The sequence below is a fragment of the Suricata suricatta genome, chromosome 12, assembly GCF_006229205.1.
Source record: "Suricata suricatta isolate VVHF042 chromosome 12, meerkat_22Aug2017_6uvM2_HiC, whole genome shotgun sequence".
Taxonomy (NCBI): Eukaryota; Metazoa; Chordata; class Mammalia; order Carnivora; family Herpestidae; genus Suricata; species Suricata suricatta.
This window is the reverse complement of record NC_043711.1, coordinates 75393833-75412288: the sequence shown is the minus strand read 5'-3', so window position 1 is coordinate 75412288 and position 18456 is coordinate 75393833. Positions and strand designations below refer to the sequence as shown.

Sequence of the window (18456 nt, the reverse complement as noted above, 5' to 3'; positions counted from 1 at the left end):
ATACGAATTTGAGGATAGTTTGTTCTAGCTTTGTGAAGAATGTTGGTGCAATTTTGATGGGGATTGCATTGAATGTGTAGATTGCTTTGGGTAGTAATGACATTTTCACAATGTTTATTCTTCCGATCCATAAGCAGGGAATGTTTTTCCATTTCTTGATGTCTTCTTCGATCTCTTCCATAAGTTTTCTATAGTTTTCATCATATAGGTATTTTACATCCTTGGTTAGGTTTACTCCTAGGTATTTTATGGTTTTTATGCAATCGTGAATGGGATCAGTTTCTTGATTTCTCTTTCCACTGTTTTATTATTGGTGTATAGGAATGCAACTGATTTCTGTACATTGATTTTGTACCCTGCAACTTTACTGAATTCATTGATCAGTTCTAGAAGGCTTCTGGTGGAGTCTGCCGGTTTTTCCATTTAGAGTATCATGTCATCTGTGAAAAGTGAAAGTTTGACTTCTTCTTTGCCAATTCTGATGCCTTTTATTTCCTTTTGTTGTCTGATTGCTGATGCTAGGACTTCCAGCACTATGGTAAACAACAGTGTGAGAGTGGACACCCCTGTCGTGTTCCTGATCTCAGGGAAAGCTCTCAGCTCATCAGTTGATGATGATATTAGCTGTGGGCTTTTCATAAACTGCTTTTATAATGTTTAGGTAAGTTCCTTCTATTCCAACTTTCTCAAGGGTTTTTATTAAGATAAGAAACGGTGCTGTATTTTGTCAAATGCTTTTTCTGCATCTATTGACAGGATCATGTGGTTTTTATCCTTTCTTTTGTTAATGTGATGTATCACATTGATGGATTTGCAAATATTGAACCTGCCCTGTAACCCAGGAATGAATCCCACTTGATCATGATGGATAATTCTTTTTATATGCTGTTGAATTCGATTTGCCAGTATCTTGTTGAGTATTTTTGCATCTGTATTCATTAAGGATATTGGCCTGTAGTCTCTTTTTTTTTTGCTAGGTCTCTGTCTGGTTTGGGTATCAAGATGATGCTGGCTTCGTAGAATGAGTTTGGAAGTTTTCCTTCTCTTTCTGTTTTTTGGAATAGTTTGAGAAGAATGAGTGTTAACTCTGCTTTAAATGTCTGTTAGAATTCCCCTGGGAAGCTATCTGGCTCCAGGCTCTTATTCTTTGGGAGATTTTTGATAACGGATTCGATTTCTTTACTGGTTATCGATCTATTCATGCTTTCTATCTCCTCCCATTTGAATTTCGGTAGTGCATGTGCATTTAGGAATTTGTCCATTTCTTCTAGGTTGTCCAGTTGGCATATAATTTTTCATAGTAATCTCTGATGATTGCTTGTATTTCTAAGGGATTGGTTGTAATAGATCCTTTTCATTCATGACTTTTTTCTATCTGGGTGCTCTCTCTTTTCTTTCTGAGGAGCCTGGCTAGAGGTTTATAAATTTTGTTTATTTTTTCGAAGAACCAACTCTTGGTTTCATTGATCGGCTCAACTGTTTTTTTTTGGAGTCTATATTGTTTATTTCTGCCCTGATCTTTATTATTTCTCTTCCTCTGCTGGGTTTGGGGTGTGCTTGCTGCTCCTCTTCTAGTTCCAATAGGTGCTCTGTTAGACTTTGAATTTGCGCTTTTTTTAGTTTGTTGAAATTGGCCTGGATTGCAATATACTTTCCTCTCAGGACTACCTTTGTTGCGTCCCAGAGATTTTGGATTGTTGTATTTTAGTTTTCATTTGTTTCCATATATTTTTTAATTTCTTCTCTAATTGCCTGATTAGCCCAATCATTCTTTAGTAGGGTGGTTTTTAACCTCCACATTTTTGGAGGTTTTCCGGACTTTTTCCTGTGGTTAATTTCAAGTTTCATAGCATTGTGATCTGAAAGTGTGCATGGTATGATCTCTATTCGTTTATACTTTGGAGAGCTGCTTTATGCCCCAGTATGAGATCTATCTTGGAGAATGTGCCATGTGCACTCAAAAAGAAGGTGAATTTCCTAACTTCAGGATGTAGAGTTCTAAATATATCTATCACTTCCATCTGTTCCAATGTCTCATTCAGGTCCATTGCTTCTTTAGTGATTTTCTGTCTGGTTGATCTATCCATTGCTGTCAGTGGAGTAGTAAAGTCCCCTGCAATTAGCACATTCTTATCAATATGATTGTTTCTGTCTGTGATTAATTGTTTTATGTATTGGGGCGCTCCTGAATTTGGTGCATAGATATTTATAACTGTTAGCTCTTCCTGATGGAGAGACCCTGTATTATATAATGTCCTTCTTCATCTCTTGTACTGCCTTTACTTTAAAGTCCAGTTTGTCTGATATAAGTGTGGCTTCTCCAGCTTTATTTTGGCTTCCAGTCGCATGATAGATATTTCTCCATCCCTTTACTTTCAACCTGAAGGTGTCTTCAGGTCTAAGATGAGTCTCTTGTAGAGAGCAAATAGATGGATTTTGTTTTTTTATCCATTCTGCTATCCTGTGTCATTTGGTTGGAGCATTCAGTCCGTTTACATTCAGTGTTATTATTGGGAAATGTGGGTTTAGAGTCATTGTGTTCTCCCTAGAATTCATGTTTATAGTGGTGTCTCTGGCACTTTGTATTCTTTGCAACATTTCCCTCATAGAGTCCCTCTTAGGATTTCTTGTAGGGCTGGTTTGGTGGTCATGAATTCTCTCAATTTTTGTTTATTTGGAAACACTTTTATCTCTCCTCCTATTTTGAATGACGGGAGATTCTTGGCTGCATGTTTTTTCTGTTCATCACATTGAAGGTTTCCTGCCATTCCTTCCTGGCCTGCCAAGTTTCATTAGATAGGTCTGTAACCATTCTGATAGGTTTCCCTTTGTACGTTAGGGCCCTTTTATCCCTAGCTGCTTTCAGAATTCTCTAATTTTATATTTTGCCAGTTTCACTATGATATGTTGTGCTGAATGTCAATTCAAATTACGTCTTAAGGGGGTTCTTTGTGCCTCTTGAATTTGAATGTCTATTTCTTTCCCCAGATTTGGGAAATTCTCAGTTATAAGAGACCTTTCTCTCCTGTCTCCTCTTCTGGAATTCCTATGATACGGTTGTTGTTCCATTTGATTGTATCACTCAGATCTCGAATTCTCCTTTCCTGGTCCTGGATCAATCTCTCTCTCTTTTTTTCAGCTTCCTCTTTTGCTATAACTATATCTTCTAATTCACCTATTCTCTGCTGCTTCTGTCCTTGAGAGATAGCTGCCTCCATTTTATTATTCACCTCATTTATAGCCTTTTTAACTCATCACACCTATTTCAAAGTTCCTAGTCATTGTCTCAGTTGCTTCTTTGATGCTTTTTTCAATCCCACTGATTAATTTTATGACAAGTTTTAAAAATTCTTGTTCAGTGATGTTGTTTAGGTCTGTGTTGAGCATTCTGTGGCTATGACTTCTTCCTGGAGGTTCTTCAGGGAAGAGTTCCTTCGTTTTGTCATTTTGGCTAGTTTTCTGTCTCTTGTCAGTTTTAAAAAACTCATTGTGCACTGTGCACCTGTTAGTATTGTTCTGTTAAAGGAAGCTTATTGACTGTCCAGGGACTGTCGTTTCAGGAAATATTCTTTTAATGGTGTCTCTCAGTTTCTCTTGTTGTGCCTTTGATTATTTTATTTCCCTACTCAGCGATATTTGGGACTCACCGTCATGTGCACTTTGGCTTGTTTCTTGGGGGTAGCCCTAAGAAGGAAAACAGACAGACAAACACAGAGGGAACAGAAGCACACAAATGCACAGACAAATCAAACAAACAAATTAAAAGGGGGAAAGAAAGGAAAGAAAATGGAGAGGAAAGAGAAGAAAAGAAGAGAAAAAGAAAATAAAATAAAGGGGGGCAGAGACAACAAAGGGCAATGGATAGTCTAAAACCGTATAACCAGTTGTGGGAGAGATAAGGATGAAATACGGGAGACTATATCTGGATTGCAAGAAAGAAAAAGAAAAGAGGGAGAAAGGAGAAAGGAGAATGAGTCAAAAATAAAAAAAATTTAAGTGAAAATGGTATTATTTTTAGTACCAAAAAAAAACCACAAAAAAAAGCAGCATCTACCCCTCGCAGATAGGCGTGGTTTGGTGTAGTAGGTCTCAGGGGCTGCTCTCAGAGGCCCCGCCTTGGTGGCTGCGGAGAGTAGAAGGGCGGCATTCCAAGCTCTGCTGGAACTAGGCGCTGCAGGCCACTCTAATGAGTCTGATCTCCTTGTGCCGCAGCCGAGCCAAGTTGTATTTTCCAGGCCCGCCTTGTTTCAAAATCCTAGTCCATGCACATTCATGCTACCACAGATGAGATGTACTTGCTTTGGCAGCTGGCTTCTTAGCCGGGATCTCATAGGGGGAGGATGCAGTTTCTCTTGGCACTGGCAGGGATTTGTGCTGCTGCTGTGGGAGGTGAAGTGCACTCCAGGAGGCGAACTGCACACCCTCACAGACACCAACAACTCTCAGCCCCCTGCCAGGATAGCGATCCCGTAGGGGGAGGGATCAGTTTCTCCTGGGGATGGCTGGGATTTGCACTGCTGCTGCCTGAGGCGAGGTGCCTTGCAGCTGCCCAAGGAGCTGGGCGCTGCCGGAAATGAGCTGTGTGCTCCTGTAGACAAAGGATGTGCCCCCGCCTCCACCACTGCCAACTCCCTGCCGGGATTGTGTAGGAGTGGCGGCTATTTTTTCCCTGTTGGCACCCGGGATTCAGGATTCGCACGGCCAATGCTGGAGGGAGATGCGCTGTGGAAATGAGGTGTGTGCTCCCACTCCCGCAGCCGAGGCTGGAGTGTGCGCCCCCAGGCCGCCGCCATTGTGGCCGCCGACTCCCTGCTGGAATGGGCACAGGGGTGGAAGCTGTTTTTTCCCTTGTGCCACCCGGGTTCAGGATTTGGGCTGCCCAGCAGTTATATATGGAGTGAGAGGTTTTCTCTCCGAGCGGGGTTAAATGTTCTTTATCTCTTCTCTAGAGACAGTACTATCAGTGTGTTCAGTTTCTCTTTCTCTTCCCTTTGTCTCTCAGGGGCTCTGCATGCTTGCCCCGTGGTGGGCTGGGGCTCCCACCTCCCCTGCCCCTCTTGGGCTGGCCCGTTTTCCAATCTCCCCTGTTCGCACTCACTCACTCAGGCATCTTTGAGGTTGTCTTCTTTATGGAGTCTGTATTTTCTCATTCCACTCTTGCAGATGAGAGTAATGCTCTTCTCAGTTCGATCGATGGGGCAGACGAAGTTTACAGAGCTCCCTTCCTCTCTGCCTTCTTGGCTCCTCCGCCCATTTTAACAGTCTGGGATGCCAATCTAAATTAATTTCTACTGTGTGTGTGTTCTGCCACATTTACTAAATAGTGATTTCCATTCCTTTTTATTATATTATTTCTGGTTTACTGTATAGTAAATAGTTATTGCTGGTTTAAGTCAATTTCTGGAATAATTATCCTGCTAAATTAAATTTATTGTTTTCAATGCAGTAACCTATGATCTTGATAATGACCACTGTAATATATAAAAGTGACTTTATTTTATTAATTTACGTTGAATGCAAATAAGATTTGCCCATGGTGTACCTCTTTCTTGCAGACATTAACCTATGTTTCAGACAGGGAAAAGGAAGGAAACCTTGAAACAATAGCTGATACATTTTTACATACATCTACCCCTACTAACACAGTATTTATACTCTGATAGGCAAAATGAAAATTGCTTTAGCCCTGGAACAAAAGGGAAGGGGAGGTTGGTGAGAAAAGAGAAGCTGTTAGAAGATGCTCAAGAGCGAGCCTGTATATATACTGCTGGTTGGCAGAGGCCTTAGAGATCACCTGGGTGGCAGGGTTCCAGCCGGGCCAGAGCATGAAAACCCTCCAGGACGCTTTGATCTGTGCTCTTATGAAGCCCTCCCAGGCTGATACTGTGGTGGGCGGTCAGATTTTTGTTAACAGTCCTTTCCTCCAGGCTGTTACGGATGGTAAGCTGAGTCCAGAGATGCTATTGGAGACTAATAAGCTTGACCTCAGTATAGGCTGTGAATCCTATAGACCTAGGTTCCATTCCTGGCTGTACTACTTACTAACTGGTGACCTTAGCCAGATTATATAATCTGCCTGAGGCTTGTTTTCCTTATTTGTAAAAAAGGGCTAATGATGGTCCCTATTTTGCAGAGTTGATAGTAGATTAGATGACAGTATGTATGAAATGCTTAAAACAGTGCTAGATGCTCAATAAATGATAGTTTTGGTTTTTAATAGTTAGAACAAGAACCCTAGTCTTTGCAATATATTAAATTGCCTCATCTCTTTTGCAGATAGTATTCTTTTTTCCCCTGTGATGACAAAATACAATAACAGATGTTTACTCTCTTCTAAAGTTGTGTTTAGGACGTTTACTGTATGTAATTTGCATGAACTTGCTACCTCTGAAAATCTGATAGATTTTGTCAGCTGCTGACTCCTGCTGAAAAGTTTGTTTGACAAATGCAAAAATGCTTCTACAAATCATGGCTGGCTTCTTCTGTTACTTGACTGATACAGCTGTGTCTTCTGTGTGCCCCAAGTACCATGACTTGAGTAGCAGATGAGCATTTTCTCTTTGGAGTAGTCTTGTCATCAAGGACTAGGCCAAAGGTGTACACGTACATCATAGCTATAACCAACAGAGATTTAAATTTTAAATCTTTAGTGAGATTTTGCTCAAGTTGCACAACCGGTAAAATGGCAGACCTGGAGAGGACCATAAACAAACATGATCTCAAAAGTAATTCATAGAAGAGCTGTTTGAAAGTATTATGGAAGGCATATTCGTGATCCTGTTATTTTAGTTTGAAACAACTTAACTGAGTGTCAGGATTTTTTTCTCTTTAAAAATTTTTAAATTTATTTTTAGAGAGTGTGCTCGCATGTGTGTGCGTGCGCAAGCAGGGCAGGGGCAGAGGGTGACGGAGGGGAATCTCCAACAGGCTCCACACCTCGTGCAGAGCCTGATGCAGGGCTCCATCTCAGGGTTCTGAGAATATGACTGAGCCGAAATCAAGAGTTGGAGGCTTAACCACTGAGCTACCCAGGTGCCACTTTTCTCTCTTTTTTTTAAATTAAAACTTTATTAAAGATAAAGTTTATTTATGTTGAGAGAGAGAGAGTGCTTGGGAGGGAGGGAAAGAGAATCCCAGACATGCTCTGAAGTGTTAGCACTGCGTCTGATGTGGGGCTTGAACTCACAAATCATGGGATCATGACCTGAGCTGAGCTACCCAGGTATCCTGCCCCCTTTCTCCTAAAAATAAACAAACAAAAAAAACTTTTCCTAATAAAAGCAGTATGTGTTCTTGGTTAGGACTTTCTGTAGCACAGAAGACGGGAAGTGAAGTAAGACCTCTGCCCTCCCACTGTTATTCAGCAAGGGGGTTTTTGGGTATCAGTCTAAAGTACGAGGCCAGCTCTTGCTCTGGGGCCATGCTGTGGAATCTTAAGACTAATGAGAAAACTATTAACAAGTTAAATAAGCATTTATTGAAGAGAGCGCCTGGGTGGCTTAGTCGATTGGATGTCTGACTTTGGCTCAGGTCATGATCTCACAGTGAGTTTGAGCCCCATGTTGGGCTCAGTGCTGACAGCTCAGAGCCTGGAGCCTGCTTTTGATTGTGTGTCGCCCTCTCTGTCTGCCCCTCCCCTGCCCATGATCTCTTTGTCTCTCAGAAATAAACAGACATTAAAAACATTAAAAAAAAAAAAGAACTTATTGAATGAATAGGGCAGGAGAAAAAAATAGCAATTAGCATGGATAGGAACTGGCCAGACAAAAATGAAGATAATTTGGGTTCTCCACAGTGGCACATATAGCAAATGTTACTGCTTATAAAATAGTCCAGAATGCAGAAGCCATCAGAGCATCTGAGTCACCATAATAAAGTCTCCCAGTAACTTTTCCAGTCTCCACCATCTCATTCATTCTCTGTAAGTATACTGATTGTGGTGATCAGTTTTCCAAATTCACAAAGCTGGGAAGTAACAGAGGAGACCGTGGGGGCTGAGCAGAGCTGACACTAATAGCTACAGCTTAAAAACATATGCAAGAAGGAAAAGAGGCAAGAGGATCGACATTCTGAAAGGCAGATGTAGACTTTAAAAGCCGTAATCTGTTCTTCACTTGGTTTGAGGTAGGTTAAAGAATATAAAAATTACTGGTTCACTTATAAGGACCCTAAACCATCAATAAATATTATAACATGTTTATGTATGTGAACCACCAGTTTATGATATGGTTGAATGAGGCTTTATTGTATATATAATATCAGTAATTTTCAAAATCCTGATCAAAATGATTTTTTCTCTTTGATTTTCAGTTCCACTGACTTATATGATAATTTCAAGAGATGTAATGTTGATTGCTGCTGTTTTTTATGTCAGATATAGAACTCTTCCAACACCGGTGAGTTAGTTAAAAAACAATTCTTTTACTTATAACTTAAGGCAAAAAAAAAAAAAAGCAAAAAACCCCAACAACCCCACTGTATTGTATCCAGAGTTTCACTTTATGGGAGTAATTTATGGCCATTATTTTTTGATATTTTTTGATATTTACCAAGAATATCCTAAAAACACACATAACTGTTATCTTGCTATTTGAATCACCCATTATGGTAGTTGTTTAGTGAACACATGAATGACCAATTTAAAACGGGCATGTTTAATAACCAAATTATGGGGAGAGCCCAAATGTTCATCAACTGATGAATGGATAAAAATGTGGATAAAAATGGATAAAAAATACATACATACATATACAATGGAGTATTACTTGCTAATCAAAAAGAATGAAATCTTGCTCTTTACCATAATGTGGATGGAACATAATACACATATGCTAAGCAAACAAATCAGAGAAAGACAAATATATTATTTCACTTGTGGGATTTAAGAAACAAAACAAATGAACATAGGGGAAGGAAAGGGAACATAAGATAAAAACAGGGAGGCAAACCATAAGAGACTCTTAAATACAGAGAACAAACAGGGTTGCCGGAGGGGTGTAGGGTGGGGGATGGGCCAAATGGGTGATGGGCATTAAGGAGGACACTTGTCGGGATGAGCACTGGGTGTCATATGTAAGTGACGAATCACTAAATTCTACTACTGAAACCAATACTACACTGCATGTTAACTAACTTGGACTTAAAGTTATAAGTTTATAAGTCAAAACCTTTTTAGTTGATAGCACATAAAACCCAGACCAGCTAACCCTGTCCCTAGCAGCAAACTGTTAGGAGTTTTTGTATAACCAAGCCCCTTTTGCTGTCTGATTTAGCCTCTAGTATGGGTTGTCTAGAACTAGTTTTTAAAATCACAGTGTAATGATTTGGTTGCATATTAATTGTTCTATGATGTTTGAGCACGTAGGGATTGCATAATCTCATCTTTTGGTTCTCAGTATAGTGAAAATAGCAGTATTTTATTAATTTCCTTTTTTAGTCTGTGAAAGAAAATAGCATAAGGGAGGTTTATTGAGTTTATTTAGAAAAAAGAGGTAGTCAAGCAGACTTTATGATAGTTACTATGTTAGAGTTTTGTAGGGATTGAATATTCTATAAATTTTAAAAAATCTGTTTTCAGTAACCTTTGTATGACTTAAAAGGAATATAGACACTGTTCATTTAGGGTAATAAAGGAAGATGCGGATAAAGGGCTTGTCTGGCGTAGAACCAGGCATGTGGTAAATATTCAGTAACTGTTACCTACATTAATAACAAAATGTTTTAAACTTGACTGACAAACTGTATCTTTTTGTCCTCTGCCAGCGAACACTTTCTAAGTATTTCAATCCTTGCTATGCCACTGCTAGGTTAAAACCAACTTTCATCAGCAAGGTAAGAGACACACGTGTCCTTTTACATTACTCCCCTGTGAATGTTTATTAAAATGAATGTAAGCCTCAATCTGGAGCAGCTGACAGTGAGACAGATTTAAATGCACTGACTGTAGGGGATAGAGAGTGGGGTCATTAAGTATATGCATTGTATTTTCTGTTGGTGGGCTGAGTATTTAAGTTTCTGAATGAGGCATTAGGGCCACCGTTTAGGGAAGGTGGAGGGGGGGGTGGACATGTAATTGCATCTTGATTGAGATGTAAAAGAATTATGGAGGTTCTTCTCTGGTTTCATTACCCACTTTTATGTGGTGAAAACACCGTCAAGTTGGGCCCTTCATTACCAATATTGATTATTCCATAGAAAAGAGAGGAACACATTTTCAAGACTGATCTACAACTGCTTGTTTTAAGTTGTCCATCTGATTTTCCTGAGCCCTTTTCAGGACAGTGACTGTGCCAGTCGTTGCGTACAGAAAGGACACTGTTAACGTAATGCCTCTCAAGACGTGTTTGTTTTTCTAGTGGCCTTGATACATTTATTCTTTTGCCCTGTCCCTTTTGATGGAAGTCTAATAGGTTAGGGACACAGATCATCTTTGGGACAGAGAGGGCATTACTTTTATACCTAAAACTCCCTGGGGTCGACTTTTACCTACATTCATGGTGGGTTTTTTTTTGTTTTGTTTTGTTTTTATTTTTTATTTATTTATTTATTTTTGGATTCAAATGACATATTTGTATCAAGTACAGCAGTTTGAGTGTAGCACTGTTTAGAAAGTGACTTAGAGGTGCAAGAGGTTCTCCAGTTTTATTATTTATTTATTTTTATTATTTTTATTTATTTTTAAATGTTTATTTAATTTTTAAAAAATTTTATAGTTTATTTTTGAGATTGAGAAATAGAGCATGAGTGGGGGAGGGGCTGAGAGAGAGGGAAACATAGAATTTGAAACAGGCTCCAGGCTCTGAGCTGTCAGCACAGAAACCGATGCAGGGCTTGAACCCATGAACCGCGAGATCATGACCTGAGCCAAAGTTGGACACTTCCCCGGCTGAGCCGCCCAGTTTCCCCTCACTATTTATTTTTTGAGATGAAGTGGAATCCTTGTCTTTCGGTTGCAGAGTGGACGACAGAACAGAGATGCTTCTGTGCATATTTCCCAGTGTTTCATTCTTGACTCACTTCCCCTGTACCCTTTTCAGGAGCAGGAGATGGTCTCTAGTGCATTTTTGGTTTTTTCTTACTTTCCTCTTCCCTGCTGTCTTGTAATGTAGGGAAACCTACTCATTTCTTCCAGAGCCTCTCTTACGGAGATGAGTGCATTTCAGTTTTTGGCCCTCGTAGGGTTTGATGTCTGGACAAGTGAAGGAGCACTGAATGAAGTGCTGGGGAATCTGGATTCTAGGTTTGATTCTGTCATCTGCTGTGGCTGTAGGCAAGTCACTTAGCTCATTACATGTTCTGTGAAGAGTTAGCCTTATTATTTCCATAGTCACAGGGCTATTTCAACAGACAACTGCAAAAGGCAAAGAACTTTGCAACATTATTGAATTGCCTTGGAAATTCAAGGTGGTAGTATTTTCTGACAGATGCCCTTATCCTCACTGTCAAGGGCAGCTGTGCAGACAGAGGAGCCGGTTAGTGAAGTTCACCCTTTTGTATGCATGCCAGCTTCTTTGGCAAGGATATCACAGCAGCAAGCATGCTGAGGGTATGTCATGTTACAGCGTGATGGCTGTGCCTTTGTCTCTTGAGCTTGAAACCGGATCTGGCTGGCACTGTTCATTTGTGACTCCTTTTTTTTAGGTAAACACAGCAGTCCAGTTAATCTTGGTAGCAGCTTCCTTGGCAGCTCCAGTTTTCAATTACGCTGACAGCATTTATCTTCAGATACTGTGGTAAGCTAAATTTAGAATTACTCTCTCAGAATGTCAGCAAATTAGCTTATTGTGATAGTCTTAGAGTTACTTGGTTTTTATTGTGTTTATTGAGCACCAGCTGGGTGAAGCTGCAGGTGGTATTTTATTATATGATTGATACTATTTTATTCTTAAGTTTACTATCAAGCATGGGATATAGAAATTAAAGGGGTTTTCATGCAAGTGAAAAGGGTTGAGAGGTATAGATAAAGTAAGTATTGGGGTTTTGGAGGAGGGAGAGATACATGGTTCCAGGTAGGGAGAAGAGGGAAAACTTCAGGGAGGAAGTGGCATTTGAGCAAGAGGTCTTAGTGGGTTTATATAGGGAGAGACTGGGGAAGGCCTTTGAGGTGAAGGACTGACCTGAGCACAGTCAGGGATAGGAGAGAGGGAGGGGACAGTGCATCCAGCCTCGTGGCTTAGGGACATAGTGGGAGGGAAACTTGGACAAAGGAGTTTTTTTATTTTATTGTCCTCATAGGCTTGAACTGTATCCCCTTGAAAATATGTCAAATTCAAATGCTCAGAGTCCACATATGCCACACTGAGACTGAAATGCTCTCTTGTAGTGCACTTAAAAAAATTTTTTTTTGCATTTATTTATTTATTTTTGAGAGACAGAGCATGAACAGGGGAGGGACAGAGAGGGAGGGAGACACAGAATCCGAAGCAGAATCCGAGCTAGTGGTCAGCACAGAGCCTGATGCGGGGCTTGAACCCACAAGCTGGGAAATCATGACCTGAGCTGAAGTTGAAAGCTTAACCGACTGAGCCACCCAGGCGCCCCTGTAGTGCACTTTAAAACCTTTCCTGATGCAGTCTGAGCCAGAGAATGGATAACCAAAGTCAGTTAAGCTAAAGCATAAAAATGATACATGTGCTAAATATTTTATTTTCCAAAATATAAGTGTACATTTATTCGGATTCATCTTATATCTTCTGATACAGGAGCAATGCCTCTTTGAGTATTGTTCCATCTGTGGGGGTTTTTTTCTTTGAATAAACTGCATCCATAATATAACCTCTCTGATCTTCATTTGCTGCTTTAAACTTTTTTTAAAGAGAGCACATGTGAGTAGGGAAGGAGCAGAGAAAGAGAGAGAGAATCCCAAGCAGGCTTTGTGCTGCCTCTGTATTTTTTGCTTCTTTAAAGTGATAAAAGAACCTAAGCCACTTACAAAGCAGTCTAAGTATAAAAACTTCCTAGGTTTTTACTTTTTTTCCCAACCTTTGAACAGTCATATTGCCTACTTTGACAGTAGTTTTTAGCAACTCACCTGTGATAAAGTATTCCCAAGGCATTCAAGTTAGTTCCCAGAAATAGCAGCACTTCTTACATGTATGTTTCATTGGTTAGGTGTGAATTTAGATTACCAAGCTGGTACAAACAGCTTTAGGATCAAAAATAGGGTCTCTGTGGTCTCCCTCTTCACTAGTGGACGTAGACGTGCACAGGTGCACTAAGTAACCCATTAGGCCATAAGCCCTCAGCAAGCCCTGAGCATCACTCATGCAACTACAAAGATTAATCTGGTTAATTTGGCAGTACAGTTAAGGAAAAATCAGTTTCAAAAAAAACAAAAATCTGGATTTTACTTAAAATGACTCAGATACTAGAATTCTGCAGGAAGGGGAGCCTGGGTGGTATAGTTGGTTGAGTGTCTGACTCTTGCTTTCAACTTAGGTCATGATCTCACAGTTCATGGGTTGGAGATCCACATCCCCGCTGTAAGCACAGAGCCTGCTTGGGATTCTCTCTCCCTCTCTCTGGCAAGATCTCCCCCACTCATGCGCTCTCTCTCTCAAAATAAAAAAATACACATTAAAAAAAAAGAGAATTCTGCAAGAAACAAAAGCCTAATGCCCTAAGCAAGCCTGGAGCAGTGGAAGGAGCACATGGGCTCTTGAGTTGAAACCATGCCAGGCTCACACAGGGTTCTGTGGCCCGGAGCACAGTTCTCTGGGGCTCTGTTTGCTCTCCTCTGCAAGACAAGGTGGTTGTGAGAATAAAATGACCGCGTAAGACACCTACAGTAATGGCTGGGTGAAAGTGACAATTGCTAGTGTCATTTTTTTCAGGCTCATTAACTGTTTGACATTCCTAGTTCAAATGAAATCTTAAAAGCAGTAGCTGTAGATGGTTGTAGCTAAAAGAATTACACCCATAACCTTTTTGCTTTTTAAAGATCTCTTAAATGTCTTCTTTGTGATTCTCATGGTTCCTGTTGTTTAGAACTGACAACTAAACATTCTTTCTTTCTTCCATGAAAGGTGTTTTACAGCATTCACCACAGCTGCATCCGCTTACAGTTACTATCATTATGGTCGAAAAACTGTTCAGGTGATAAAGGGCAGATGAAGGCCACCCAGCATCATTAGCAGTATCCGTCGTCGGTGGTAGGGCCGGCGGAAACCCGCAGGACTTTCCGTATTTGGGTGTTCAGCTTGAAAAAGGACTTGTCAGAACAAACCATGTCATCCAGATTCAAGTAATGTGCATTGAAAATAAGTTTGATCATGGGCATATGCAGAATTTCCAATGTATTTTTAAATACAAATAAAACTATAATTTAGAATTTTTTTTATCTTAGGTTTCTTGAATTATTTATAAGGTGCCAAGGATTCCAGTTACTGTCAGTCACTTTTTAATACATTTTTAAAAAACATAGTCCAGGGCATGGAAACTGAAGAGGTGCCACTTCTGTTTAACAGAATTTAGGTTGCTTACAAAGTACTAGGGAATTTCCTGGATTTACGTATCTATTCTAAACAACTTGGCTACACAGTTCGACGTTTGATTTTTAGAACTGTGTACACATTAATAGTTTATGTGGTTAATATTTGATCATTTAGGATAATGACCATAAAGGTAGCTTAGTTGTGGGTGAAGTAATCTTATAAAGAGATTTAAAATGCAGTAAGTTTTGAAAATTATAAAATAAGATCAAAATAGAAGGTATTGAGGTTCATGTTCAGTAGTCTTCCAGCCTCTCAGGGGCCTAACGGTTTGTGGATAACGAGTGACTGAGGTGGTTGAAATATGAAAGCGGGTCCATTAGCCTGCACCACCAGGAGGCAGTGAGTTACGTCATGCCTTCTGCTGTTTCTCACATAGCAGTGTTTATATGACATTGGAACCTGTACTCACTTGATGCAAATAATATGAAACTGTATATTTTTCAAAAGTTTTTTTAAATTTTGGGGAGTCTTTTGTTAAGATGTTAAAGGAATAAAAGAGCTGGAAAAGTACCTTCAGTGGTGGTGGTCTGTAGAACATGTCATGAGCCTTACTCTTGTGGAAGTTTTCTGACTCATAGAATCCATTCAGATGTTATCACTTGCACTGTCATTGTAAAAATAACTTTTTGGGGACCATCTGACTGACAAGGCCTTACTCTGGGTACACCAGCATGTTTGGAGGAGCGGGAGATGCAGGGAGAGGGAGGAGAAGGCCCTGGCTCTTGCTGGTTTCTTCCTCTTAACGGTGGAGGCCTATTGCTGCCCCGTTCCAAGTGTAATATGGAATTGGGCGGTGAGACTATCCTAACACAGCTTGTTTGACCTGCTCCGTTTCCGACCTGGGCCGGTTCACCCCTCCTTAGGCAACCTGGTGGTCCCCTGCTCCCGGGAGGTCACCATATTGATGCCGAACTTAGTGCGGACACCCGATCGGCCTAGCGCACTACAGCCCAGAACTCCTGGGCTCAAGCGATCCTCCTGCCTCAGCCTCCCGAGCAGCTGGGACTACAGGCGCGCGCCACCGCGCCCGGCCCAACACAGCTTGTTGAGCTGTGTTACATTCAGATGCGAAGTTATAAGCAAAATTCATGCCTCTTGATGGTGGCATCTTTGGATCAGTGTGTCCCTTGGTTGCATTCAGTCCTGGCTTCCTTGTTTCCAGACTGGCAGCTGAGTTGCCCTTGGCTTGAAGCATACTGAAGCGTGCAGCCAGGGACACGGTCACTGAATCAGATGGAGGATGGTGTGACAGGAGGACAGCTGTGGCTGGCCATCTTCTCCCTCTGGAACCTCCTGTGTATAGTCTCATAGCTTGGGAGGTGGTCGATGCCGGAGGTGGAATTCCCAAGAGGCACACTGAACACGTCTTAGCACTAGCCAAGCGCAATCACAAAATGTTTTAAAATGGGAGAACGTGAGATAAAGTAATTATGGGAAAAATTAGAATTTTGTACTTCATTGTGTTTATTTTATGATTTAGTGTTGATGCTCTTTGGAGTTACTGATGGGTTGGGCCCATAGTCTCTTCTGTATGAAGGTCTTCATCTGGCTCTGGTTAATATACCTCAATCCTTAGAAGATGGCACAGGCTTCTTCAGGATTTTGGTTATTGAACTGTTATAAAATGTAAATTCTGCTAGTTACAAACCATGGAATTGTATCAGGCATGGTTGAGCGTATATTGAGGCACTCAGTGACGAGAGTCAGTGACATGACATGACAGTCAGTCATGACATTCATTTTAGTGCCTCTGCACAATGGATTTGAGCCTGATAGGAACTAAAAAAGGCGTTGAGATCATTACCTGTCTGAAGACCATGCTAGTCACAATTTTGGCTTTTGCTTTCCAATTTTTCAATTAAGAGCTGGTAGACACCTTAAAAGATTGCTTCATCCAATCCTCTTGGTTACATAGGTGATGAAACTTGGGCTCCACCTTAAAATTTTGGGAAGCCTTTTCAAAACTCCAAACACCTATTCAGGTTGAAGTTGGATACATTGGGTTCCTGCAGCACATTTTGGAGACAAGATATATGGGAATCAAACTTAATTTTTTAAAAATAAATGCTGTTTTGGGTTGAATTGTGCCTCAAAAGTTATATTCAAGTTCTAACCCTGGTATCTATGAATATGACCTTATTTAGAAATGGGGTCTTTGTAGATGTAATCATGTTAGGACAAAGTCATACTGAATTTGAGTGGGCCGTAATCCAATGCCTAGTGTCCTTACAAGAAGGAAGTTTGACTTTGGGGTATATATCCAAAGGAAATGATACCATTTTGAAGAGAGATCTGTACCCCTATGTTCACTGCATCATTATTTACCATACTCAGGACATGGTGGTGCCTGGGTGGCTCAGTCAGTGGAGTGTCCAACTCTTGATTTTGGGTCAGGTCATGATCCCAGGGTCATGGGATTGAGTCCTGCATCGGGCTCTGGGCTGACAGCATGGGGCTTGCTTGGGATTCTCTCCCTCTCTCTCTCTCTCTCTCTCTCTCTCTCTCTCTCTCTCTCTCTCTCTCCCCCTCTCTCCCCCTCCCCCCACCATCTCCTCTGTCCTAGCCCCCTTTGCCCATCACCTCCTGCTCAATCTGTTTCTCTTAAAAAATAGCCAAGTGTCAGTGAATGAATGGATAAAATGCATGTGCATATATGTATATATACACAAACACACAGACACAGGAAAATTATTCAACCATAAAAATGAGAATCTGCCATTTGCAACAATATGTGTGGAACTTGAGCACATTACACCAAGTGAAATAAGGCAGAGAAGGACAAATTCTGTATGATTTCACTTAACTGTAAAAATCTAAAAAGAAAAACAAAACTCAATAGAAACAGCATATTGGTATATCGGTGCTTCATGGGGTGGGGGACAACAGGGGAATGTGGTCTAAGGGCACACACTTCCAGCTACAAGAGGAGTAAGTTCTGGAGCTCTGATGGTCCCCGGAAGTCAGCATGATGATTATAGTTCGTGTATTGTATACTTGAGATTGCTTAGAAAGGAGGTCTTCAAAGTTCTTACCACACACAAAGGTAACCACGTGAGGTACAGGATATGTTCACCAACCTTTTGTGATCATTGCCCAATATATATGTGTATCAAATCATCACCTTGTACACTGTAAACTTATAATTTATATCCCCATAAAGATGGGGGGAGAAATAAATTTTATTTTTTTAAAGCGGGAAATTTGGGCACAGAGAATGCCAGAAGACAGTGGAGGTGCAGGTCGGATTTACCTGCAAGCCAGTGATCACCAAGGGTTGCCAGTAACCAGGAGGGGCATGGAAAGTGCTGACAGCTTGGTTGTGGTTTTCCGGCCTGGACTGTGAAGAATAGCTTTCTGTTTTAACGCCGTCCAGTTTGTGGGGATTGTTACAGTCGTTACAGAAAAGTAAAATAATTTCTAATGCAGAAAATTAAAATTGAACTATGACCCACATTATACTTTTGTAAAATTACTTTTTCCCCGTTTGTATACAAGTGAAAGGGGTGGAGTGAGACATTGCACACTCAGATACAAATCATAAAGGCAATGTTTGATGCAATTGAGAGCAAAATGCTTTTGCTTCTGGTTAGAGTGTTGAGGTTTTTCCTTTTTTTCTTCTTAGTTCGTTTATTTTGAGAGAGCACCAGTCTGGTAGGGGCAGAGGGAGAGGGAGAGAGGATTCTAAGCAGACTCTGCACTTTGAGCACAGAGCCCCCACACAGAGCTTGAACTCACCAACTATCAGCGCATGACCTGAGCCGAGATCAAGAGTCAGACGCTTAACTGACTGAGGCACCGAGGCGCCCCGAGGTTTCTCTTTTAAGCTCATTTCTTCTCTCTTAAAAAACAAACTCTTAAGAGTGATCTTACTATGTATGCTTTCTTAAGAAAAGGAGTTCATAGTTCCTTTGACTAAGTCTAAGGTGAAATGCAGTAAACAATTACTAAAAAGCACAGCTTTTCC

At 40.8% G+C, this 18456-nt stretch overlaps 1 protein-coding gene across 3 annotated transcripts in view; it reads left to right on the top strand.

Moving 5' to 3' along the window:
- CRLS1 (cardiolipin synthase 1) overlaps positions 1–14334 on the top strand; it is a 28883-nt gene extending 14549 nt beyond the window's left edge. For all 3 annotated transcript variants that reach the window (XM_029916949.1, XM_029916950.1, XM_029916951.1), the window contains exons 4-7: positions 8311–8396; positions 9763–9831; positions 11641–11732; positions 14025–14334. In XM_029916949.1, coding sequence (XP_029772809.1) covers positions 8311–8396; positions 9763–9831; positions 11641–11732; positions 14025–14112 — 335 coding nt within the window. In that variant the 3' untranslated portion in view covers positions 14113–14334. The remainder of the gene's footprint in view (positions 1–8310; positions 8397–9762; positions 9832–11640; positions 11733–14024) is intronic.
- Positions 14335–18456: the final 4122 nt, after the last annotated feature.